Source organism: Aotus nancymaae, unplaced genomic scaffold, assembly GCF_030222135.1.
Source record: "Aotus nancymaae isolate 86718 unplaced genomic scaffold, 86718_ANA_hifiasm-v0.15.2.pri h1tg000057l, whole genome shotgun sequence".
NCBI lineage: Eukaryota > Metazoa > Chordata > Mammalia > Primates > Aotidae > Aotus > Aotus nancymaae.
The window spans coordinates 36,048,207-36,072,950 of NW_026988471.1; the positions used below are offsets into that span (position 1 = coordinate 36,048,207).

General features: G+C 39.0%; 3 protein-coding genes across 7 annotated transcripts in view; 1 reads left to right on the forward strand and 2 right to left on the reverse strand.

The window, feature by feature from the left end:
* SULT6B1 (sulfotransferase family 6B member 1) overlaps positions 1 to 4,271 on the reverse strand; it is a 45,913-nt gene extending 41,642 nt beyond the window's left edge. The window contains exon 1 of the mRNA XM_064364002.1: positions 4,212 to 4,271. The gene's annotated coding sequence lies outside the window, so the exon portion shown is untranslated. The remainder of the gene's footprint in view (positions 1 to 4,211) is intronic.
* Positions 533 to 22,095, forward strand: CEBPZOS (CEBPZ opposite strand). Of its 5 annotated transcripts, XM_064364004.1 has the most exons (6): positions 533 to 576; positions 4,676 to 4,791; positions 6,945 to 6,989; positions 7,558 to 7,642; positions 10,643 to 10,689; positions 18,020 to 22,095. In XM_064364004.1, the coding sequence occupies exons 2-4, from the start codon at positions 4,677 to 4,679 to the stop codon at positions 7,638 to 7,640; spliced, it is 243 nt and encodes an 80-aa protein (XP_064220074.1). In that variant the 5' UTR covers positions 533 to 576; position 4,676; the 3' UTR covers positions 7,641 to 7,642; positions 10,643 to 10,689; positions 18,020 to 22,095. The 5 variants fall into 5 exon arrangements, with proteins under 5 accessions (XP_064220074.1, XP_021530091.1, XP_064220073.1 ...); XM_021674416.2 differs by lacking the exon at positions 10,643 to 10,689; XM_064364003.1 differs by lacking the exon at positions 18,020 to 22,095 and having other exon boundaries at positions 10,643 to 10,769.
* CEBPZ (CCAAT enhancer binding protein zeta) overlaps positions 7,637 to 24,744 on the reverse strand; it is a 28,715-nt gene continuing 11,607 nt past the window's right edge. The window contains exons 6-16 of the mRNA XM_012475425.2: positions 22,880 to 22,933; positions 22,221 to 22,323; positions 22,048 to 22,116; positions 20,816 to 20,882; positions 19,600 to 19,697; positions 18,099 to 18,156; positions 17,608 to 17,804; positions 16,761 to 16,844; positions 8,965 to 9,023; positions 8,804 to 8,885; positions 7,637 to 7,821 (exon numbers count right to left, since the gene is read on the reverse strand). Of these exons, the coding sequence (XP_012330848.2) occupies positions 7,682 to 7,821; positions 8,804 to 8,885; positions 8,965 to 9,023; positions 16,761 to 16,844; positions 17,608 to 17,804; positions 18,099 to 18,156; positions 19,600 to 19,697; positions 20,816 to 20,882; positions 22,048 to 22,116; positions 22,221 to 22,323; positions 22,880 to 22,933 (1,011 nt within the window). The 3' untranslated portion in view covers positions 7,637 to 7,681. The remainder of the gene's footprint in view (positions 7,822 to 8,803; positions 8,886 to 8,964; positions 9,024 to 16,760; positions 16,845 to 17,607; positions 17,805 to 18,098; positions 18,157 to 19,599; positions 19,698 to 20,815; positions 20,883 to 22,047; positions 22,117 to 22,220; positions 22,324 to 22,879; positions 22,934 to 24,744) is intronic.

A 24,744-nucleotide genomic window follows, 5' to 3' on the forward strand; every position in this document is an offset into this window, starting at 1 on the left:
AATGTCCTAGGCTCAAATGTGAATTCTGCTTTTTTTTTTTTTTTTGAGACAGTCTCAGTGTCGCCCAGGCTGGAGTGCAATGGTGCAGTGTCGCCTCACTGCAACCTCCGCCTCCCGGGCTCAAGCGATTCTCTCCCCTCAGCCTCCCAAGTAGCTGGGATTACCTGCTACCACGTCCGGCTAATTTTTGTATTTTTAGTAGAGACGGGGGTTTCACCATGTCGGCCAGGCTGCTCTCGAACCCCTGACCTCGTGATCCTCCCGCCTCGGCCTCCCAAAGTGCTGGGATTACAGGCGTGAGCCACCGCACCCGGGCCTGAATTGGTTTTTACTAGCTGTGTGATTGTGGGCAGTGAAAGCCTCTTGCTTTCTCTGCAAAATGAGATACACTCAGCACCTGTTGCATGTGTTATTGCGAATATTCCGTAAAATGATGTACGTAGCGGGCAGTCAGGTTCGGGTCGGGGTCACAGCACGATGAATGGTAATTACGAGTGTGGGGGCGGGGCCGACAAGGGAAGGGGCGGGGCGTTGTCAGCTCTTTAGCATTCGCAGTCTCCCCTGCAGGCGCCTGAGGTGAGACAGCGCCGCGTGGCTTCCCGTTAGGGGTTTGATTTGGAGGTCTCCAGTGCGCCGAGAGTGGGGCGGGTTTCTGCGAGGGTCCTCGTCCCAGTTCTGGGGCATGTAGAGGACAGTCAGGTGTCACTACCTCCGTTCACTGGAGGCGAGTGTTTCCGGGTCACTGGGCGACCGTGGCCCGGCGGCCTGGCCGTGCTGCGTGGGTGCCTGCGCGTGTCGCCTGCAGGCCCTGCCGGAGCGTTCCGCGGGCTCTGGGAGCGCCGAGGGCAACCGGGGGCAGCACGGAACCGGGGGAAGCGGGAGCTGGGTGGGAACCGCGGCAAAAGCTGGGGGCGAGGGAGCGAAGACGGCCAGCCTGAGGCAGCGCTAGGCCTCTGCGGAGAAGCCGTGCTCGGCACAGCTGGTCTGGGAGAGACGTTGCTGCTCGCAGCCGCGTCGCCTGCGGGCGCTGAGCTGGGAGGCCGTCCCGCACAGCGAAGCTGCCCCGATTCCCGGGGCTTCCGACCCAGCATTGCTCATTTGTCTTGAGCTTGTGTCCCCGAGTCAGCTTCTCAGCCCTGCGTGAAGTTAACTGCGTGACAGCCCTGCGCCGAACCTGTCAGAGGCGGCTTGGTGTTAAACTTCACCTAAACTCCTTCCCGGAGCGCTGCCTGTCCCCGTGCGGGGAAGGCAGGCGCTCCTCTGCTAGGCCTCCCTTGCCGCAGCTAGTAAACGTCACTTTGTTGTGGGTGGACCGGTGTGTCTCGTGGTCTGTAGGAAAGGGGCTTGAAGTTTTATCATCAGCCTCCTGAAGGCGAGGGCCTCGGAGTGCAAAACGTATATATATATATATTTAAAAGGGTAAATACTTTATTGTACGATGTTATTTGGAGGCAGCTATGCTCACCACTATACACCAAAGCAGCCTTACAGTATTATTTGGACTTTTATTTATTTATTTTCCTTTTAACCCTGGCCTACAGATGGACTTTATTTTTTTTGAGCCCTTAGCATCGCCCTCTCTTGAAACAAAATTTTACTTTGATTTCTTGAATAATGGAACTGGCTGCAGGCAGCCTTTGTTCATCCCTTGAACATTAAAAAGTAACCCCAAGAGGCCGGGTGCGGTGGCTCACACCTGTAATACCACCGCTTTGGGAGGCCGAGGCGGGAGGATCACTTGAGGTCAGGAGTTCGGGACCAGCCTGACCAACATGGTGAAACCTCTTCCCTACTAAAAATACAAAAAATTAGCCAGACCTGGTGGCACACGCCTATAATGTCAGCTACTCGGAAGGCTGAGTCAGGAGAATCGCTTGAACCTGGGAGACAGAAGTTACAGTGAGCCTAGATTGCACCACTGCACTGCAGCCAGGGAGACAGAGCAAGACCTAGTCTTAAAAAAAAAAAAAAAAAGGGCCAGGCTCGGTGGCTCATGCCTGTAATCCTAGCACTTTGGGAGGCCAAGGCAGGCGGATTGCCTGAGCTCAGGAGTTCGGGACCATCCTGGGCAACATGATGAAACCCCATCTCTACTAAAATACAAAACATATGCTGGGCATGGTGGTGGTTGCCTGTAGTCCTAGCTACTGGGGAGGCTGAGGCAGGAGAATTACTTGAACCCAGGAGGCAGAGGTTGCAGTGAGCAGAGATCGTGTCACTGCACTCCAGCCTGGGCAACAGAACGAGACTCCGTCTCCAAAAAAATAAATAAATAAATAAAATAAGGACTGGGCGTGGTGGCGCACCTGTAATCTGAGCTATCAGGAAGTTGAGGCAGAGAATTGCTTGGAACCTGGGAGGCGGAGATTGCTGGGAGCCAAGATCACACCACTGCACTCCAGCCTGGGAGACAGAGCAAGACTCCATCTCAAAAATTAAAAAATAAAAATAACCCCAAGTGAGCCATCTGTACTGAGCATGACTTGACTTATTTTCTGTCAGTCATGTACAGCACTGTAGTGAATGGAGCAAAACAACCCTCCTTTCCCACCACTCAACTGCCTCTTGGTTATATATGAATTCCTTTGTAACTTTGCTTCATTTCTTTTAAATAAGAATCATAAAGTTTTAATCTTTTGGTTCCCAGGGTGATCACATTATCAGAATAAGGGAATTTGGGGTGGTGGTGGGGAGGGCCACATGATAATGATATTAGCAGGATAATCCTACAAAAGGAAGGTTATTTGATTACTTCCACCCTCAGGCATTGAAAAGAGGTCAGAAGTGAATGGAGTAAAACACCTGACAGCAGGGAGCTGGGACTGAGGACAAAAGAGCACACAGAGGACAATAGAAAAGTCTGAGGTGAAAAACGAGTGGTTCTCTTCTGGACTTTGAGGTTATAAGGAGGCAGACTAAAAACCTGGGTTTTATTTTTTATTTTTTATTTTTTTTAAGATGAGGTTTCACCATGTTGGTCAGGCTGGTCTTGAACTCCCGACCTCAGGTGATCCACCACCTTGGCCTCCAAAGTGCTTGGATTACAGGTGTGAGCCACCACGCCCGGCCAAACCTGGGTTTACATTAATTTATTCAGTAAGAGTCATATATTCTATTTTTTTTAGCTTGATATCTTTTACTTTAATTTGAAAAAAAATAATGACACAAACCCTTTTTCTTGATTAACTTTTAAAGGAAGAGAATCAAGATCTAATGGGTCTGTAGTTTTGCCACTTACTGGTTCATCACCCAATCAGTTTCCACCCCCCGCCCCCATTTGTATAAAAATTACTGAGAATGCCTACTAAAGGGCAGATTACTGGGGTGCCAATCCTAGATTTGCTGAATCAGAATCTAGAGATTGGGAAGTGGAGAACTGCAGGCTGAGGCTCAGGAATGTGCATTTTAAACATGCCTCTTGGATAGTGCATTGAAAGTTTTAAGACCTGTTATAGGCTGGGCATGGTAGCTCACAACTGTAATCCCAGCACTTTGGGAGGCTGAAGTGGGCGGATTGCTCGAGTTCAGGGGTTCGAGACCAATCTGGGCAACGTGTTGAGACCCTGTGTCTACTAAAAATATAAAAAAATAGCCAGGCGTGATGGTGTGTGCCAGTGGTTTCAGCTACTCAGGAGGCTGAGGTGGGAGGATTGTTTGAGCTCAGGGGGCCGAGGTTGCAGTGAGCTGAGATCGTGCCACTGGACTCCAAATGCTTGAACTATGGCACATAGTTTAGTATATATTGTATTAATAGTTTAGTATATGCTATATTATTAGTATATGTTGTGTTATACTATACTTATATTAGTATATATACTATGTATATAGTTTATATACTTATATATGCTATATAACATACATATTAGTATATATAATATGTACATATTAGTATATGTTATATTAATAAAAGAACTGTAGCCATAGAAAGTGTAGAACCATTTCAGAAAAATCTTACTTTTGCAGGGCACTTTACAAAGAGCTATTTACATATTGTATCCATTTAGATGATTTTTTTTTTTTTTTTTTTTTGAGACGGAGTTTCGCTCTTGTTACCCAGGCTGGAGTGCAATGGCGAGATCTCGGCTCACCGCAACCTCCACCTCCTGGGTTCAAGCAATTCTCCTGCCTCTGCCTCCCAAGTAGCTGGGACTACAGGTGTGCGCCACCATGCCCAGCTAATTTTTGTATTTTTTAGTAGAGACGGGTTTCACCATGTTGACCAGGATGGTCTCGATCTCTTGACGTCGTGATCCACCCGTCTCGGCCTCCCAAAGTGCTGGGATTATAGGCGTGAGCCACCGCGCCTGGCCAAGATGATTTCTTAATTCCCAGTGCAACTAAAAAATTGATTTAACCTATCTTCCCCATTCTGTTTTCCTACACAATTAAAAAATTTTAGTTCCATAAATTGTTCTTTTTACAATGCTTTCTTGAATTTTATCTCTTTCCTGTGCTTTATCCAATTTTGTCCTGTTCATCATGCCCCTCAGGCATGGAGTTTGAAAACTAGGTATGTTGGATGTCTAAACCAAAAAAGTATACCATAATATTGGGGTCTTATTCCCATACAGATAAACCATTCAAACTGTGGGAATGAATTTGAGTTATTAGGGAAATGGTAATAGTAGTTTACATATGCTCATTTAAGTTTACATGTATTTCTTGTTAAATTTAGGATGGCCCGTACTATGGAACCACTAGCAAAGAAGATCTTTAAAGGAGTTTTGGTAGCCGAACTTTTAGGCATTTTTGGAGCATATTTTTTGTTTAACAAGATGCACGGAAGCCAAGGTAATTATAATTCAGAAGTTAATGCTTTTTAAAGGGGTATAATTTGCTAATCCATTTTGTGTATTAAATGGCAATGACATTTTTGGAGAAATTGCTTCTTCAGATTTAAGCCATATTAAACATTTTTATGGGTAGAACAGGAATCAAAGTATTCATTATTGTAGCCTAGATGATTCTCCCTTCTCCCTTAAAAATGTTGTTTGTAGACTAAGGAAAAAATTTCTTATCTCCATGAGTTTTACTGTTGGGGAGGGTAGAGCAAACGTTCTTGGTCTGGCTTAGTTTGGGAGCACAGATGGAGGAAACTTAGCCTGTCCATTACACTTCATTGTTTAGTAGACTAAGAAAGTAAGTGGCATTGCTGTTTTCTCGGAGGAACCAGTTTTCTCAGGCTTTAGTTTTCTTCCTGGGCATCAACAGTGGGCACTAAAAGACTTTCACATGCTATGGCTGAAAGTGCTTTAACATTTTTTTGGGGGAAATTTTATATTAGACCTCTCAACTTTTTAAATTAGGAAGTGATTTTTCTCTAAAACAGGGCACAGTCCTAGGGTGATAGCCATCTTTGAAACTTGTCACATAGTCTTCCTCAGCATACTTTGTTGGAACGCTCTACCAAGATGCTACTGGATACTCACAAAATCTCTTTTCTTTTAAACTCGAAGGAAGGGTATAAAGAAAACATCCCAAAAGTATTTAAAAGCAAATTAAAACCTGGGATCAATTTTAAAAACTGGTTATCGCTGGATGTGGTGGCTCTTGCACTTTAATTCCAGCACTTTGGTAGGCCAAGGTGGGAGGATCGCTTGAACCTAGTTTGGGTAACATAGCAAGAACCTGTATCTTAAAACAAAACAAAACAAAAAACCTGGGCCTGGTGGATGCTTCTGTAGTCCCAGCTACTAGGGAGGTTGAGGCAGGAGGCTCCCTTGAGCCCTGTCCCAGCTACTCAACCTTGGCTGAGGTAGGAGGCTTGCTTGAGCCCAGCCCAGGGGGGCATCTAGGCTGTGGTGGGCTGTGATTGTGCCACTGTTCTGCAGCCTGGGCAACAGAGAGAGATCTTGTCTCAAAAAGACAAAAACAAAACCTAAAACCAAAACTAGTTATTAAAAACAAAACAAAACTGGCCAGGCACAGTGGCTCATGCCTATAATCCCAGCACTTTGGGAGGCTGAGGTAGGCAGATCACGACATGTCAAGAGTTTGAGACCAGCCTGGCCAACATAGTGAAACCTCCTCTCTACTAAGAATACAAAAATTAGCTGGGCGTGGTGGCACCTGCCTGTAATCCCAGCTACTCAGGAGACAGAGGCAGGAGAATCACTTGAACCTGGGAGGCTGAGGTTGCAGTGAGCCAAGATCGCACCACTGCACTTCAGCCTGGGCGACAGAACAAGTCTTATCTTGCAAAACGAAACAAAACTAAAACCAAAACTGGTTATGATCTTATTTGTAATTTCTTATAGAGGTAAAATAACATCCATAAAAATAATTCTAGGCCTTCATGGAGAAACATATTGTTGGAAAAAAAAATTCATAAATTTACATAGGGAACTACACATTCACACTCAAAATCTGCTTTCAGGTACCATTTAAAAATAAACACTGGGGCCGGGTGTGGTGGCTCACGCCTGTAATCCCAGCACTTTGGGAGGTCGAGGCAGGCGGATTACCTGGGGTTAGGAGTTCAAGACCAGCTTGACTAACATGCAGAAACCGTCTCTACTAAAAACACAAAATTATCTGGGCATGGTGGTGCATGCCTGTAATACCAGCTATTCGGGAGGCTGAAGCAGGAGAATCGCTTGAACCTGGGAGGTAGGGGTTGCGGTGAGCCAAGATCGCCGCATTGCACTCCAGCCTGGGCAACAAGAGCAAAACTCCGTCTCAAAAAAAAAAAATAATAAAATTACATTGGATATACAGGTGAAAATTTAAAAACTCTAAGGCTATCATGTTAAGGCAAGTGCAACCTAGATCTTATCCAAAAGGAGATAGTTCCTGGATTACCAGAAGGACCTTTAAACAAATTTCTAATCTATATGGTTCCCATCATATGGACCCTAAAGCTAGCATTAAATTGTGGCTGTATTAATGTAATGAATTTGTTTGTTTGAATCTAATTTCAAGACATCCTATTTTTCCCCCATCAGATTTTAGGCAAACAATGAGCAAGAAATTTCCCTTCATCTTGAAAGGTATGTTTATCCTTAAGTAAAAGTAAGTAAGTATAAAATGACTTTTTCAGGTAACCTATAAATTAAGTAGTAATTAATTTCTTTACAAGGAACTAAGAACTAAATGACTTTATTTTGTGGTATGTCAATTTCTAACAATACTATTCACATGTATTTTAGTTCTGATACTAGAGTACATTCTCATCTATTCTAGTGAGAAGAGAATTAGGTAATGGGCTGGATTCTGAATTCTAGTGGTTAAGAATGTAAACTCTGGAACCATTCATGTATGAAGTGATAGAATCAAACCACAGTTTAAACCTTTGGTTTTAAAAGATCAGTTTCATCTCAGGTTTGCTAACTTCTTGAAGCCGTCTCTTTCTCTGTCAAGTGGATAATGACTGAACAAGATGACACAGTTATACTAAATAGTGCTCATTACAATGATTAGAGATGCCAGGGCTTATATGTCAAGTCTGTAATCCTGTCCTCTTTTTCATTTTGTTATGTAGCAATATTTCCATTTTTTTCAAGAAGTTTAACAATATTTCCACATTACTTTATAAATGACAGCTATTTTTATTTATAGTTTATTATAAATCCACTGAGATGTCTGGAATATATGGAATCAGAGAGCTAGATGAAAAAAAATGGTTGGAGAGCAAAAATTAGATGTAAGTAAAATTTTAATTTGTAATTTACATTAATAACTCTCATTTCCTTTGCTTTTTAGTTTTTTGAGTGGTTTTAATCTTCTTCTTTTTAAAATTTTTCTTTTTCTTGATGATACTTTTTACATCTCTGTTGTGTAGCCAGTCATCACGTTCGGCCTCCCATCTAAGCTGTTTGAGACCTTTGGGAGAAGAAGAAAAGATGAGTGTACTATTCCACTTGGCGGTCCCACAGAACATGCTGCCGAGTCACAAGAACTGCTAGCCTGCCTTGGCCTGCAGTTTCCCACCCACTATACAAATTCATTGCTTCTTGTTTGTTGCTTTTCTTAAATTTATTGTCAAAGATTAATGTTTCAATAAGAAATGACTAAGGAATGAAAAGAAACAAATGCTCTAAAGATTTTCTTTCCCCAAGCAATTTTACTGGTGAAATAAAAACCAGTAACAGTCAATATCAGAGATAATTAAAATGTCTATAAACATGTAAAGTTACTTAGCAAATTCATGCTATACAAAAATGGCCTACCTCCCTAAAAAAAAAAGTAATTTTTGTAGTCTGCAGGTTTTTTTTTGCTGTAGTATAAATACTTTTTAATCTTATTCTCTGAGAGAAGAAAAAGCCATTTTTTTTTTTTTTTAAGATGGGGTTTCACCAGGATGGCCAGGCTGGTCTTGAACTCCTGACCTCAGGTGATCCACCCACCTCAGCCTCCCAAAGTGCTAGGATTACAGGCGTGAGCCACCACGCCCGGCTGAAAAAGCCATTCTTTCCAGGTTGTAAAGTACCATGAAAAGGTCTTTCAAAAATATTCCTATCAGCCAGCCATGGTGGTTCATGCCTGTAATCCCAGCACTTTGGGAGGCTGAGGTGGGCGGGTCACTTGAGTTTGAGATCAGTCTGGTCAACATGGTGAAACCCCTTCTCTACTAAAAATACAAAAAGTAGCTGGACATGGTGGTGTATTCCTGTAATCCCAGCTACTTGGGAGCTGAGGCAGGAGAACTGCTTGAACCTGGGAGGCAGAGGTTGCAGTGGTAGCCTGGGTGACAGAGCGAGACTTTGTCTCAAAAAAAAAAAAAAAAAAAAAAAAAATTCTATCTTCTGACGTCCTAAGCCAAAGCTGTTTTTAAAATGTCAATAAAAAAAATTAAGTTACTTACTTGCATTATCTTTGTTAGCCATGGCATTCATGCCAATGTTATCAAACTTGGATCCCATATTTTCATCCAATAGATGGCCAAACTTAAAAAAAAAAGATAAATTTATTAGCAAACTAAAAATAATGTAGAATAGCTAGCTTAAAACAGTGTATTAGCCTTACCTCTTCAGCAGATACAAATAGGCTGGAATCACTGAAGTTTCTTTTCTTTTTTCTAGGCCCTAAAATAAATTATAAATCTACATTATTGAATTACAAATCCAATGATTTTAGAAAAATACAAAGCAACATGATTTTATTTTAAATATTATACTTGGGTAAAAACACAATTGCAATAATCTGATAGCACCATTAGGTAGCTGGCATTTAAATAAATAAATATAATTCAAGAGTTAGTATATAGTATTTTTAAAAATTTAACATCCTAATAGAACTGTTCAGATGCCAATAGTGTCTTCTTGCTTTTCAAATACGGCCACCGATCAAACTTTCCCATAAGGGAAATAACATCATATCAAGGAAGAGTAAAATTTTCAAGATGACATGGATGGGTTCTGAAATATTTAAGACAAAAAATTTAATTCAGGGGTCTTATTCTTTAGGTTGTAAAGAAATTGAAAGTACGTTTATTACGCTATAAATGAAGTTCTGCTTATAACTGAAAATAGTTTCTTCTTAAAAAAAACTTACCTATAGTACTGGATATATAAACTTTTCCTGAAAAGTCTCACTTTATTTTTGAAACAATTATTTAAACTGCATTTTTGATATCAATGTCTCTAGCAATACTAGAGCCACATTTTAAAAAGAGCTTTACTAGGCCAGGCATGGTGGCTCACACCTGTAATCCCAGCACTTTGGGAGGCCAAGCGGGGGCAGATCACAAGGTCAGGAGTTCGAGACCAGCCCGGCCAATATGGTGAAACCCCATCTTTACTAAAAATACAAAAATTAGCAGACATGGTGGTGGGTGCCTATAGTCCCAGCTACTAGGGAGGCTGAGGCAGAATTGCTTGAACTTGGAAGGTGGAGGTTGCAGTGAGCCAAAATTGTGCCACTGCACTCCAGCCTGGGTGACAGAGTGAGACTCTGTCTCAAAAACAAAACAAAAGCAAAAAACACCTTTACTAAAGAATAATTGCACATCATAGCATCCAGCTGTTTTAAGTGTATTAATTCAATGCATTTTAGTAAATTTACAGACTTGTTCAACTACAACCACAGTCTGATTTTAGAATATTTCCATCAACTTCAAAAGATCCCTGGTGCCATTTGTAGTCCTCTAACCCATCCTCAATCTATCTTGTTTTGATGACTTGCCTTTTCTGGCTATTTCATATAAATGGGATCATATGATGTGGTTTCCCTGTATCTGGCTTTTTCATTTTGCGTAACGTTTTTGAGGCTCATCCATGTTGTGGCATGTATCAGTACTCCATGCCATTTTGTAGGCTGCATAATACACCATTGTATAGATATACCACATTTTGCTTATCAGTTAATGGACATTTGGGTCATGACCACTTTTTGTCATTAATAGTTACTATGAACAATCATATACAAGTCTTTGTATCAGAGTCACTTTTGATAAAATAGTTTCTAAAGCATTTCATCTTCATTTTTATTAAGGTGAAATGTATGTTACTTAACTGTATAATACACATTTGCATGCATTAGGAAGGTTTTTTTGTTTTTTATTCATATTGTAGTGATGTATCTGTGACCTCAATGAGTAGGCACTTCTGTACTGTACTGGTTTCTTAAAGTTTCTTTCTTTTTCCCCCCTACCTCAGCCTCAGGTGTATACTACCATGCCTGGCTAATTTTTGATTTTTTGTAGAGATGTGGTCTCACTATGTTGCCCAGGCTGATTAAAGTTTCTATAAGGTATGTTTATTCTTAAGGATATCTAACACCTGCAAATGTAGGGTGATCAATTAGTAAATTAATAAATCTGTTTAAAATTTCTTGCCTCTTTTGTTTAAATCAATTATGTTGGGTATTCTTTAATCTGCATCTAAAACTATTATCAATTGAGATTTGGAATCCTTTCAGCCTAATGTCTTCTGAAACAGTATTTTATTATTTGAAACAAGCTAAGAGAGCATCTTTTTTTTTTTTGAGACGGAGTTTCGCTCTTGTTACCCAGGCTGGAGTGCAATGGCGCGATCTCGGCTCACCGCAACCTCCGCCTCCTGGGTTCAGGCAATTCTCCTGCCTCAGCCTCCTGAGTAGCTGGGATTACAGGCACGCGCCACCGTGCCCAGCTAATTTTTTTGTATTAGTAGAGACGGGGTTTCACCATGTTGACCAGGATGGTCTCGATCTCTTGACCTCGGGATCCACCCGCCTCGGCCTCCCAAAGTGCTGGGATTACAGGCTTGAGCCACTGCGCCCGGCCCTTTTTTTTAACATTAAAAAAATTTTTTTCTTCTCCTCAAATTCCTTTTACCAGTATCTTTTAATAATAGGCTCAGTAGAGCCTGGGTGCGGTGGCTCACGCCTGTAATCCCAGCACTTTGGGAGGCCGAGGCGGGTGAATCACGAGGTCAAGAGATCGAGACCATCCTGGTCAACATGGTGAAACCCTGTCTCTACTAAAAATACAAAAAATTAGCTGGGCATGGTGGCGCGTGCCTGTAATCCCAGCTACTCAGGAGGCTGAGGCAGGAGAATTGCCTGAACCCAGGAGGTGGAGGTTGTGGTGAGCCGAGATCGCGCCATTGCACTCCAGCCTGGGTAACAAGAGCGAAACTCCGTCTCAAAAAAAAAAAAAAAAAAAAAATAATAATAATAATAGGCTCAGTAGGACTTGAGGTAAAGCAACACTTCTTTTCTGACGGATGATCTTGAGAAAAACTGCCTTATATCTCACCTTATGGTAATATTAAAATATGATCTTAGATAACTCAAGGGAAGACAAAATCTGGAAGATAACATGTTATAATTTAAATATGTATCTAGTTATTAGGGGACTATGAAATTGACAGCAGTATCTGAAAGAGCTGATAAATTTTTGTAGGCATGAATCTCTGAGACTATTACCAATATGTAAATGAAACTTTTAAAAACTTTTAAGACTATCACCTGCTACAGCACTTTTTTCTTTTATCAGCACCTTGTGTTACAATGTGAAACGTAATCTTTTAAGATATACTTTAAAGAGAAGAGTTTGTATCTCTTTCGTGTAAAATGTTTTTGACATTAAAATTGTTTTTTCATGGCAGCAAAATGGCAGATCTTAAGGGAAAATAAAGTTAATAAAGGAGCATGGATTATTGCAAGGGTTAAATAGCAAAGAATAATGGTTGAGAAAAGGAAAAAGGTAACAAATGTTTGAAAAATCCAAGGCTTTTATAATTGAATGGTTTAAAAATGAATGAGCAGAGATTAGCATGTGAATCTCTGGACTAGGTAAGGAAGCTCTGCATTCAAATGTGAGTGGGCACCATCCAATCTGTTGGGGCCCTGGAGAGAACAAAACAGAGAAGAGGCAAACATGTTGGTCTGCTGTGCTGGGGAGGAAAATGGCAGATAGGAGACAGGACTAACGAGCAGCTCCAACATGGACGGACAGAACAGCATGTGGAGACTCACACTGTGAACTTTTGCTCCAAGAACCACCACAGGAACATACCATGAAAATTGGAAGAATTCACAGACCCTTTGAAAGAAGTAACTTGCCACTACAAACTCCACAAGACAGCCAAAAAACTCTGAAAACAAAAGACAAACTCTTAGGAGCTCTGTGACCCTGCCCACCACCTGAGAAACCCTGAGTACTTATCCAGGCCAAGGTAGGGCAATTCTACTACAGCAGCTGGTTGTCTCTTGAAAGCACCACCTCCTGCCTGGAGGCCAACCAACTCAAGTCATCACAGCAAATAATAACAGAACAACCCTGTGCCAAAGAAGGAGAAAACAGTTAATTCCACAGCCTGCAACACCCTGACTAACCAGAGGTCCTGAGTCTCTCCACATCACAACTTCACTGCTAGCAAAACCAGCATTTGAGAAAACCACTGCACTAAACAAAACTACAACCAAGGACTCACACAGAGTCCTCTTTACTGCCCTGCTACTTCCACCAGAGCAGGTACTGGTATCCATGGCTGGGAGACCTGAAGATGTAACAGGACTCTTTGCAGACATTCCCCAGCACCAGCGTGGAGCATGGTAGCCCTATTGGGTGGCTAGACCCAGAAGGGCAATAATAATCAATGCAGTCTGGCTCTCAGGAAGCCCTGTCCCTAGGGGGAGGGGGAGAATAGCATAATAAAGGATCACCCTATGGGAAAAAAGAATCTGAAGAGCAGCCCTTGAGTTCCAGATCTTTCCAGTGAAACAGTCCACCCAAATGAGAAGGAACCAGAAAAGTAATTCTAGTAATGTGACAAAACAAGATTCTATAACACCTCCAAGAGATCACACTAACTCTCCAGCAAGGGATCCAAACCAGGAAGAACTCTCTCTGAATTGCCAGATGAAGAATTCAGGTTGATTAAGCTACTCAAGGAGGTAGGAGAGAAAGGTGAAAACCAACCTAAATTAAAAAAAAAACAACAACAGGATGTGGATGAAAGTCTCCAGAAAAATGAAATGCAAATCGAACAAGAATAACTTCAGAGTTTGAAGACAAGCGTTTTGAATTAACCCAATTGGACAAAGACAAAGAAAAAAAAATTTTTTGTTTTTAAAAAGAGTAAAACATCCAAGAAATTTGATTATGTTAAATGACTAAACAAGAATAATTGTTCTTCCTGAGGAAGAGAAGAAACTAAAAGTTTGGAAAACTTAATTGAGGAAACTTCCCTGGTTTTGCTAAATATCTAGACATCCAAATACAAGAGGCTCAAAAAGCACCTGGGAAATTCATCACAAAAAGATCGTCACATAGGCAGAGTCATCAGTTTATCTACAGTCAGGATGAAGAAAAGAATCTTGAGAGCTGTGAGGCAGAAGCATCAGGTAACCTGTAAAGAAAAACCTATCAGATTAACAACAATTTCTCAGCAGAAACTGTACAAGCCAGAGGGGATTGGGGCCGTATTTTTAGTTTCCTTAAACAAAATAATTATCAGCCAAGAATTTGGTATCCAACAAAACTAAGCTTCATAAATGAAGGAGAGATGTCTTTTTTAGACAAACAAACGCTGAGAGAATTTGCCACTACCAAGCAAGCACTCTAAGAAGTGCTGAAAGGAGTTCTAATTTTTTTTTTTTGAGATGGAGTCTCGCTCTGTTGCTCAGGCAGGAGTACAATGGTGTGATCTTGGCTCACTGCAACCTCTGCCTAATGAGTTCAAGTGATTTTTGTGCCTCAGCCTCCTGAGTAGCTGGGATTACAGGCACTTGCCATGACAGCTGGCTAATTTTTCTATTTTTTTAGAGATGGGGTTTTGCCATGATTGCCAGGCTAGTCTTGAACTCCTGACCTCAGGTGATGCCCGCTGAGCCTCCCAAAGTGCTGGGATTACAGGTGTGAGCCACCACACCCAGCCTAGGAATTCTAAATGTTGAAACAAAATCTTAAAGTACACCAAAATAGAACCTCCTTAAAGCACAAATCTCACAGGGCCTATAAAACAATAACACAATGAATAACAAACAAAACAAAAAAAACAAAGTATTCAAGCAATAACTAGCATGATGAATAGAACAGTACCTTACATCTCAATACTAACATTGGATGTAAATGGCCTAAATGCTCCTCTTAAAAGATACAGAATGTCAGAATGGATAAAAATCCACCAACCAAGTATCTGCTGTGTTCAAGTTCATGTCACCTGACATATAAGGACTCACATAAACTTAAGGTAAACGGGTGGAAGAAGATATTGCATGCAAATGGAAACCAAAAGCAAGCAGGAGTAGCTATTCTTATATCAGACAAAACAGACTTTAAAGCAACAATAGTTAAAAAAAGACAGAGGGACATTATATAATAGTAAAATGATTAGTCCAACAAGAAATATCACAGTCCTAAATATATATGCACCTACCACCAGAGCTCCCAAATTTATAAAACCATTACTACTAGACCTAAGAAATTAGATATATGGCAACACAGTAATAGTGGGAGACTTCAATACTCCACTGACTACACTAGACAGGTCATTAAGACAGAAAGTCAACAAAGAAACAACAGACTTAAACTATATCCTAGAACAAATGGCCTTAATAGATACCTACAGAACACTCTACCCAACAACTGCAGAATATACATTCTTTTCATCAGCACATGAAACATTCTCAAGGATAGACCATATGGTAGGCCACAAAACAAGTCTCAATAAACTTAAGAAAACTGAAATTGTATCATGTACCCTCTCAGATCACAGTGGAATAAAATTGGAAATTAACTTCAAAAGGAACCCTCAAAACTGTATACAGATAAATACATGGAAATTTAATAATCTGCACTTGAATGATCTTTGCATCAACAATGAAATCAAGATGGAAATTAAAAGATTTTTTGAACTGAACAATAGTGACACAACCTATCAAAACCTCTGGGATACAGCAAAAGTGGCACTACTCTTAGTAAGTTCATAGCATTAAATGTCTACATCAAAAAGTCTGAAAGAGCACAGACAATCTAAGCTCATACCTCAAGGAACTAGAGAAACAAGAACAAATCAAACCCAGCAGAAGAAAAGAAATAACGAAGACCACAACAGAGCTGAATAAAACTGAAACAAACACTACAAAAGATAAATGAAACAGGCCGGGCGCGGTGGCTCATGCCTATAATCCCAGCACTTTGGGAGGCCGAGGCGGGTGGATCATGAGGTCAAGAGATTGAGACCATCCTGGTCAACAAGGTGAAACCCTGTCTCTACTAAAAATACAAAAATTAGCTGGGCATGGTGGCACGCGCCTGTAGTCCCAGCTACTTGGGAGGCTGAGGTTGCGGTGAGCCGAGATCGCGCCGAGCCGAGATCGCGCCATTGCACTCCAGCCTGGGTAACAAGAGCGAAACTCTGTCTCAAAAAAAAAAAAAAAAAGATAGATGAAACTAAAAGCTGGTTCTGTGGAAAAATAAAATCAATATACCATTAGTGAGATTAACCAGAAAAAGAAGAGAGAAGAACCGAGTAAGCTCAATTAGAAATGAAATGGGAGATACTACAACTGATACCAAAGTAATACAAAAGATCGTTCAAGGCTACTATGAACACATTTATGCACACAAACTAGAAAACCTAGAGAAAAATGGATAAATTCCTGGAAATATCCAACCGTTCTCATTTAAACCAGAAAGAAACAGAAACTCTGAACAGACCAATAACAAATAGCATGATTGAAACAGTAATAAAAAAATTGCCAACAAAACAAAAGTCCAGGACCAGACAGATTCACAGCTGGATTCTATCAGACACCAAAGAAGAATTGGTACCAATCCTACTGAAACTATTCCAAAAGACAGGTAAGGAGGGATTATCCTCCCTAAATCATTCAATGAAGCCAGTATCACCTTAATTCCAAAACCAGGAAATGACATAATGAAAAAAGAAAACTACAGACCAATATTTCCAGATGAACAGATGGCCTAAATGCTCCTCTTAAAAGATACAGAAACAGAGATGCAAAAATCCTCAACAAAATACTAGCTAATCAAATCCAACAGCATATCAAAAAGATAATACACCATGATCAAGTGGGTTTCATGCCAGGGGTGCAGGGCTGGTTTAACATAGGCAAGTCAATAAATGTGATACACCACATAAACAATTAAAAACAAAAACCATATGGCTATTTAAATAGACACAGAAAAAGCATCTGACAAAATCCAGCATTGAGTGTAGAAAATACTTTCCACTTAACATCTTTCTTAAAAACAACCTCCCCCACCCCAAATTTTATTAACCAAATTTAGGAGAGTTCATTTGCCAAAATGATAATGACACCTTTCACATGGACAGTGCTTTTAAAAGATATTAAATGCATTTTCTTACCTTGAAATGAGCCAGCAAAGTCAAAATCATCTGTACTTTTTCTCTTGCTTCTCTTAGTATTGACTTTGGAGTGGACTTCAAGTTCTGTTACATGAAAAAATTTGCTTTTAAGCAATTTAAAAACAATAGGACTGGAAAATATTACTCCAAGATATGCTAAAATCTTTATTCTGAGGGTAAGGCACGATATTGCTATTCCATGTGGCTTTTGTAATTCCACCAGCATAGGCTTTGAGGACAGAGTGAGAGCAAGACTCTAAGAATAATTGGCATAGTCCTAATATTTTATGCAAATAGAAAATTTTCTAAATAGCTTCATTAATAAGATCAAGTAATATAAAACCCCTTAAAACAAGCAACTTCTGCTGTGGTTCAGAATAAGTGGAAGAATGCTGGGCAGGCATGTGCATGCTGAAGGTATGTGAAAGGACAGAAAGGTCAGACAACCATCCAGAACAATTTTGGGTGTTCCTTGCTAATTTACAACAAGATAAAATATTCACCTTCATCTGTGCTAGGCTGTGATGAATATTGACTAACTTTTATAAATTGCTAGTTACGGTAAAAAAAAGGCAGCATTTCAGCTCAACATATATTGTACAGAGCTAGTTGTTGGTTAAAATGAAAGTCCAAAACTCAAAAAGCTGCATAAAAGAAAATGCACACAACACACAATAAAAACCCTTCAGCTCCAAATGAGAAGGGAAAAGGTCCTATTTAAATTTCTGGCTGATATGAGTATTAATTTGAATACAGGGCTATATTAAAAACCTTTGGCAGAAAAACTAACCTAAGGCTGAGGAATTAAGGAAGATACAGTTTATGTCTTATTTTAAAAAATGCTTACCTGGAACACTCTCACTTTCATCATCTAACACATCCATGAACGTTCCTCCGTCTTCATCAACTTCAGCAAATTCTTCATCATCCATACTTCCTAAAGAAACTTCATCTTCGTCCAGGTTATCAAGTTCATCATCACTACCTTCTGAATCTTCATCTGCTGTGTTATCCTTAGCTCCTTTTGTTCTCTTTTTTACATTGCTGGAAAAAAAACACAACTTGTAATACAAAAGGAGGCAGTATTTTCTAAAGTAGTGTTTTGCTTTAGAAACACTAGGCTATTATATGACTTAGAAGGAGAAAGCTTTGCAGACTGCTCAGAGTAAATAATAATGTGCATTATAAAGGTCTAAGATGAAAATATTGTAACTACTTCTCAAACTTATTTGAATACATTTCCCCTTTATGTCACATAGTTCTGTGGTCTACTGTTCTAAGAGACAACAATTTGGGAAATCCTAGAAAAACAGAAAGGAGAAGACAGAAGTATGTTACCCAGCAAAATCCATATCATCCTTTCCAGAGCTGAAACAGTTATCATCTTCAAATGTGTCTGCCAGAGAATACAGAAATTGTGAGATACAACAAAGAATGACAAGCTTGACATACATCTTATATCTGAATCAATTACTCTAATAGTCATGAGTCTGCTGTTTATGACAAGTAAACACCAAAATAATATTAACGTGACTGTTGCTGGTGCGTCTTACTAATGTATATAAACCTGTGAAATACTGATCTTAGTTAAATCCCAAAACTAAAGAAGGAGCTGGTTAATTTTGGTTCTTTCTACAGTTCTTTTATGGAACGAGGGTGAATATCAAATAAAATGATATTTAGCAACTGTAATCCTTTTTACCCTATTAGAACTACTTAAGTGCTCATTTTTAATAGATGTGATACAATATGTAACATCTCATGCTTGTAATCCCAGCACTTTGGGAGGCTGAGGTGGAGTGTTCACCAGCCTGAGCAACACAGCAAGACCCATCTCTATTAAAACAACAACAGCAACAGCAACAACAAAAACAAACTAGCTGGGCATCATGGCATGTACCTGTAGTCCCAGCTACCCATGGGGCTGAGGCAGGAAGATCGCCTGAGCCCACAAGGTATAAGCTGCAGGGCTGTAGTGAGTCTTGAGTGTGCCACTGCACTCCAGCCTGGGAGACAGAGAGACCCTGTCTCAAAACAAAAAACAAAAAACAAAAACAAAACAAATCCAAAAAACAACAAAAAAGTATGTAACGTGAAATCAGTGTAAGCCTTTCCAATTTACCATGTTTTTTGTTTAAGTCTATTAAGTTTCAATCAAAATTTCTCTAGCTTTGTAGATTAAAGATAAAAAAGATGAAATAGTAGACTATTGCTATCAATTACTACTGATATGCTATAATATAGATTATGAATGGTAAAAAGGATTTCTATTTCATGAGATTTGGTTGTAACAATGAATATACTCAAGCAAACATAAATTTTTTCCTATATGGACTATGCAAAGCACAATCATATATTTTTCTGGTGCAAACGTGGGTGAATTGCTGTATGTCATCAAAATATTTCTTTTGTTTTTGAGACAGGATCTCTGTCACCTAGGCTAGAGGACAGTGGCACAATGTAGGCTCACTGCAACCTCTGCCTCCTGGGTTCAAGCGATTCTCATGCCTCTGCTTCTGAGTAGCTGGGAATACAGGTGTGCGCCACCACACCTGGCTCATTTTCTTGTATTTTTAGTAGAGACAGGGTTTCACCATGTTGGCCAGGCTGGTCTCAAACTCCTGACCACAAATGATCTGGCCACCCTGGCCTCCCAAAGTGCTGGGATTACAGGCATAAACCACAGCGCCTGGTCCCAAATATTTCTTACTCTTCCATTGTGATTTGCATATTCTTAGCTAAATGATTTTTTAAAACTAAGGCCACTTTTCCCATTAATGTTCCATGGTCTATTAACAAATAGTAGATTATTTTACAAAGAGTCAACAAAACAAATTACCAATCAGCTTTTCAAATTCCTCATCATCCACGTCTTCTATACTTTCTTCATCTTCATTCCGTTTTTGTTTCTCTTTAACAGCAACTTTTTTGTAATACCTAAAATAATATTCATGTTATATATTTGACAGTTTTATTAAAGGTCTAATCTTACTATAATCAAAGCACCTATGAAAAACGGGAAACTACAACTGTAAAATCTTAAGTATACTCAGTTGGAAATAAATGACTGAAATTTGTACGTAATATAAAAAAATAGTTTAACTCAATAAAAAGTAGCTGGAAACTTTTGAAATGTGAAGTGTAATTACATTTCAAAGAATAATATTTTATCAGCCCTATTGTTATATTAGAATACAGCAAAACTTAGCCATTTACAAATATAATCAAACCCTTAAAATTATTCATTCTAAATGATTAAAAACAAGCCTAATTAGGCCACATGTGGTGGCTCACGCCTGTAATCCCAGCACTTTGGGAGGCCGAGGTGGGCAGATTATGAGGTCAGGAGTTCGAGACTAGTCTGGCCAATATGGTGACACCCTGTCTCAACTAAAAAACAAAAATTATCTGGGCATGGTGGCATGCACCTGTAGTCCCAGCTACACAGGAGGCTGAGACAGAAGAATCACTTTAAAGCAGGAGGCAGAGGGTGCAGTTAGCTGAGATAGTGCCACTGCACTCCAGCCTGGGTGACAGAGCAAGACTCCAAAAAAAAAAAAAAAACCCCAAGCCAAATCAAACCTAATTAACTAGTCAACCAGATGAGATAAGAGGTACTTTACTACCAATAAGCCATTAGGTAATAATACTAGTTGGTTTAGGACTTATTTCTATAGCAGTGCACTGAATTTTCTGAATCTATTCTAACGGCCATGGTTTGGAAAAATTACCCATGAGTTATCACTATATTAAACTAAGGTAGATTTTAAGCCTACAAAGAAAAGTATTCTAAAAAGAAATTAAAGGCTAAATTCCAAAAAGTCAAAAGCATAAAACACAATTTATATGCTAAATTATTAACAAAACTACCAAATTTACTTTAGTTTTACTAAGATATATTAATATTAGCAAAATGACTGATTTATAAATTTCGTTAACAAACACAGACATGTTCTTTGATTTTTTCAAAATATGATGTTAATGAAGCATTTTATGAAATCTAAAAATTTAAATTTTAGCAGTTCCCCCAAATGAAAGTATATTAAGTATAGTACCTGTGGAAAAACACTTCATCTACTGGTATTTGGCTTTCTTCTTTTGCAAGGAACTCCTTACTGTTCACTACAAAAATAAATTTAAACATTTTAACTTAATATAGCAATCCCCTTTATGTTACTCAAGCTCTTAAGACTAAATACAGCATATCTGTAATTCTAAAATCTCAAAATTGTGTGGAAGGTAGACAGAAGGGACCCTGCAGTGCAAGGGACAATCTCTGAAAAAGTCTGTGTGGAGAAGACCCAACATTTGAAACTTCACTGGCTACAGCATAAGGTACGCAGCCATCAGTGCAGTTACAGCGAACAACAGTTTTCCTACTGTTCTCCAGTTGCAACCAGGACCCACATTTCAAGAGAAATAAAAAATTCAAAGAGTTCTTTTAATAAATCATCACTTTAAACTTGTCATTTTCAGCTCAAAAAATGACAAGCTTGCCATTAATGCATGCCATTCTGGGAATAAACACAAAGTAAAAGTAAACAGAGTTTTCCTTTATACTGAGGAAAACTAAGAAATAAGAAACTGTAAGATATTAGTTTTACCTCTTCAGAATAAAACTTTCTGACTCATCCTGAGTAAAAGGACATTTGGCTTTTAATTCTAACTTACTAACTTTGTTTATGTCCTTTTGTATCTCTGGACCTCTGTGAAGTAAGTCATTCAAAATTAAATGATCTATAAGGTCTATTTAACCCTAGTCTCTGAACAAAAGGGAGATGACTGGTATGCGAAGAAATGTCTGCTTTGAATAGAACAACAGATTCAGATCCAGAAGACAGCTACCGAATATAGAAGTAGGTTATTAACTAAGTTTAAAATGATGCTCTGTGACAAAACCCGTTGTGAGTTTTTGTGCTACTAACCTCATATTAGAGCTTTAAGATGGTCTAATTGTGAATAATAATAATTATACACATAGGGGTTGTTGATGAAACTATGGATGATAAAATAAAATGGTTATAACTGTCGAAGCTGGGTGATAAGTGGGGGATTCATCATACTGTTTTGTTTACTTTGGATATGTTTCAAATTTGTTATAATAAAGTTTTTTAAAAAAGGCCCAGTCAGATACAGTAGATTTAAGAATAGCTATTCTTGGAAAAAAAAGATGGATAATGCTTTTGGTGGTCAGGTTTTATTCTCATAAATTAGAACAAAGAATAACACAATTTATGCATTTTTGTCTTATATTGTCTTTTCAGTTTCAACTAAGTTTTATACTTACCAGCAAGATGACGAATATCCTTAATAAAATGTTTTCTTTTTGGCTGCATCACAACACTGTCTGTGTTTTCTGAAATGTAAAATTATGACAGTATAATGCAAAACCTAGTTATAAGCTCATGTTTATTATGTATTAAAAATGAAAACCAAATAATGCACCAAACAGAAGCATACCTTTGCCTTTATGGGGCTTTGGATTTCGGTATACAAATCGATCCAAAAATCTCATTAAGGTGAAATCCTGCAACGGGTCCCCTGAGTACTGAATATAGTTTCCCTGAAAAGTGGAGGGGGAATTTAAAAACTTAATTCAAATTATATCTGTGCATCCAGATAAGAAAAAAGAAGAAAAACGTAAGTTTCTATTACATTGTACTGAAGACACAAATATACAATAAATGACTCTTCAAATATCTCTCATGCACATTTTACTTAAACACACAGATACATATACACACATATTCTAGGATGTACTGTTGATTTGATGGATAGACTAATAATATTAATAATGTTGGCCATCTAACCATTAATCAGGAACCAAACTCTGAAGTGGCGAACACAGCAAATGGGAAAGGGAGGCAATCTTTCTCCAGGAGAGGAGCTAGAATGTAATAAATAACTGCTGTGGCTTTCTAATGTCTTATTGCTTCCATTCATCTCAGAGTGGGAAAAATTATCTGGTGCTCTGTACTAAACAAGTCACTGCTCCTTTATATGAGTAGTAAAATGTGCAAGATTCTTTCTGGTGGAGAAAACACAGTATGACCAATTATTGATTATCCAAAATGATATATTTTTTTATTATTTCTCATCTTTTGCTATTTTAGACTCACCTGAAGGATGGTCTTTGCAAAAAGGGCCACAGAGGGATGAAAATGCACAGATAACTAAAAAGAAAAATGTGAATATCAGTATTTCTAAGGTTGACTCTTAATACATTTATAGCTTATTTAAGAAAATCTGGCTGGGTGCGGTGACTCACACCTGTAATCCTAGAACTTTGGGAGGCCCAGGCAGGCAGATCACTTGAGCCCGGAAGTTGAGACCAGCCTGGGCAATATGGTGAAATGCTATGTCTACAAGAACTACAAAAATACCCAGGATGTGATGTTACACACCAGTCCCAACTACTCAGGAGGCTAAAGTGGGAGGAGGGTTGCCTAGGCCCAGGAGGCCGAGGCTGCAGTGAGCTGAGATGGCACCACTGCACTCCAGCCTGGGTGACAGAGCGAGACCCTATCTCAACAACAACAAGAAAACACAAAAATTTGAAATTTAAGCCAATACATTAAAAAAGTGCTTCTCAAAACATTTTGGTCTCAGGTTCATTTATACACTAAAAAACTAAAAATTTCACCAGTTTATATTTAACAAGGTTATCTACAGGTACCTATGTTATAAAAATAAACATAAAGATTGTAAATACTTACAGGTTCATTAAAAATACAAAAAAGCCACTACATATTAATAAGTAGCATGTTTATGAAAAATAATTATACTTCAGAACAAAATATACAGTGAGTAGCATTATTTTACAGCTTTGTAAATCTCTTTAATGTCTGGCTTAACAGAGATAGTGGATTCTTTCTTCTGCTTCTGTATTCCATGTTGAAATATACATAGAAAATCTGGCCTTACACGTGTGGAAAATAGTCTTTCACATAATTGTGAATTTTATTCTTTAGTACTATACCAAAACCAAGGATTAGTTGTAATATGGGAATCTGAAACCATATTCAATTAGCTTTTGGTACTTGCTACTTAAAATTGTTTGGTCTACTTTGAATCAATTGTTTATCCACTCAAGAATTTTTAACATTTGAGTGGCATGGTGGCTCATGCCTATAATCCCAGCACTTTGGGAGGCTGAGGCAGGTGGATCACCTGAGGTCAGGAGTTCGAGACCAGCCTGGCCAACATGGCAAAACCTTGTCTGTGAGCTGGGCATGGTGACATGCTCCTGTATTGTGCCACTGCACTCCAGTCTGGGTGACAGAGCAAGGCTCTGTGGAAAAAAAAAAAAAAAAAAGAATTTGTAACATTGTGCATTGGTTATTAGAAAAATACCATATGAAGTCCTTCCAAATGTTGGCACATTTCTTTATACCTTATCACAAAAATCACATTCTTAGAAGCACTGACTTCATCAGTAAAGTTTTTATAAATTGAGAAACTGTCAAGCTCAAGGTTGTGGTTACAAGATTTTTAAAACTTTAATCTTTGCTTGAAAGCTTTATTTCTCAATTTTATTATTGACAACAAATACTGCCAACTGTTTTGTTTCATTCATTTTCAAGAAAATGTCTCCCAGATACCTAAGTCTGAGTAACCAGTTTGTCCATCAGTCTTTCACGTAAGGTCAGCTAGATGAGCTTGCAACAACTGGTAAGTACTTATCCTTGAGACATGTGACAACCTTCATACTTTATGTAGGCAGCAGAAGTATGTTATGCATGCTTGCTATAAATGCACACGAAATACTAAAAAGACATGTACTTTAAAGTCAAGATACTAAAATCAGTAATTCTTCCTTTGTCATCATTCTTTAGTTATGCTGGCTTTTTTTAAAACTGCATGTATATGGCAGTGATGAATATAATGGCTACTGATGCAGCTTGGTACTGTGTCTTTAGTCAGGATAAGTGGCAGCAGTTTTACCCATAATTTCTTTTACAGTATCAGTGCCACTGTCAACACA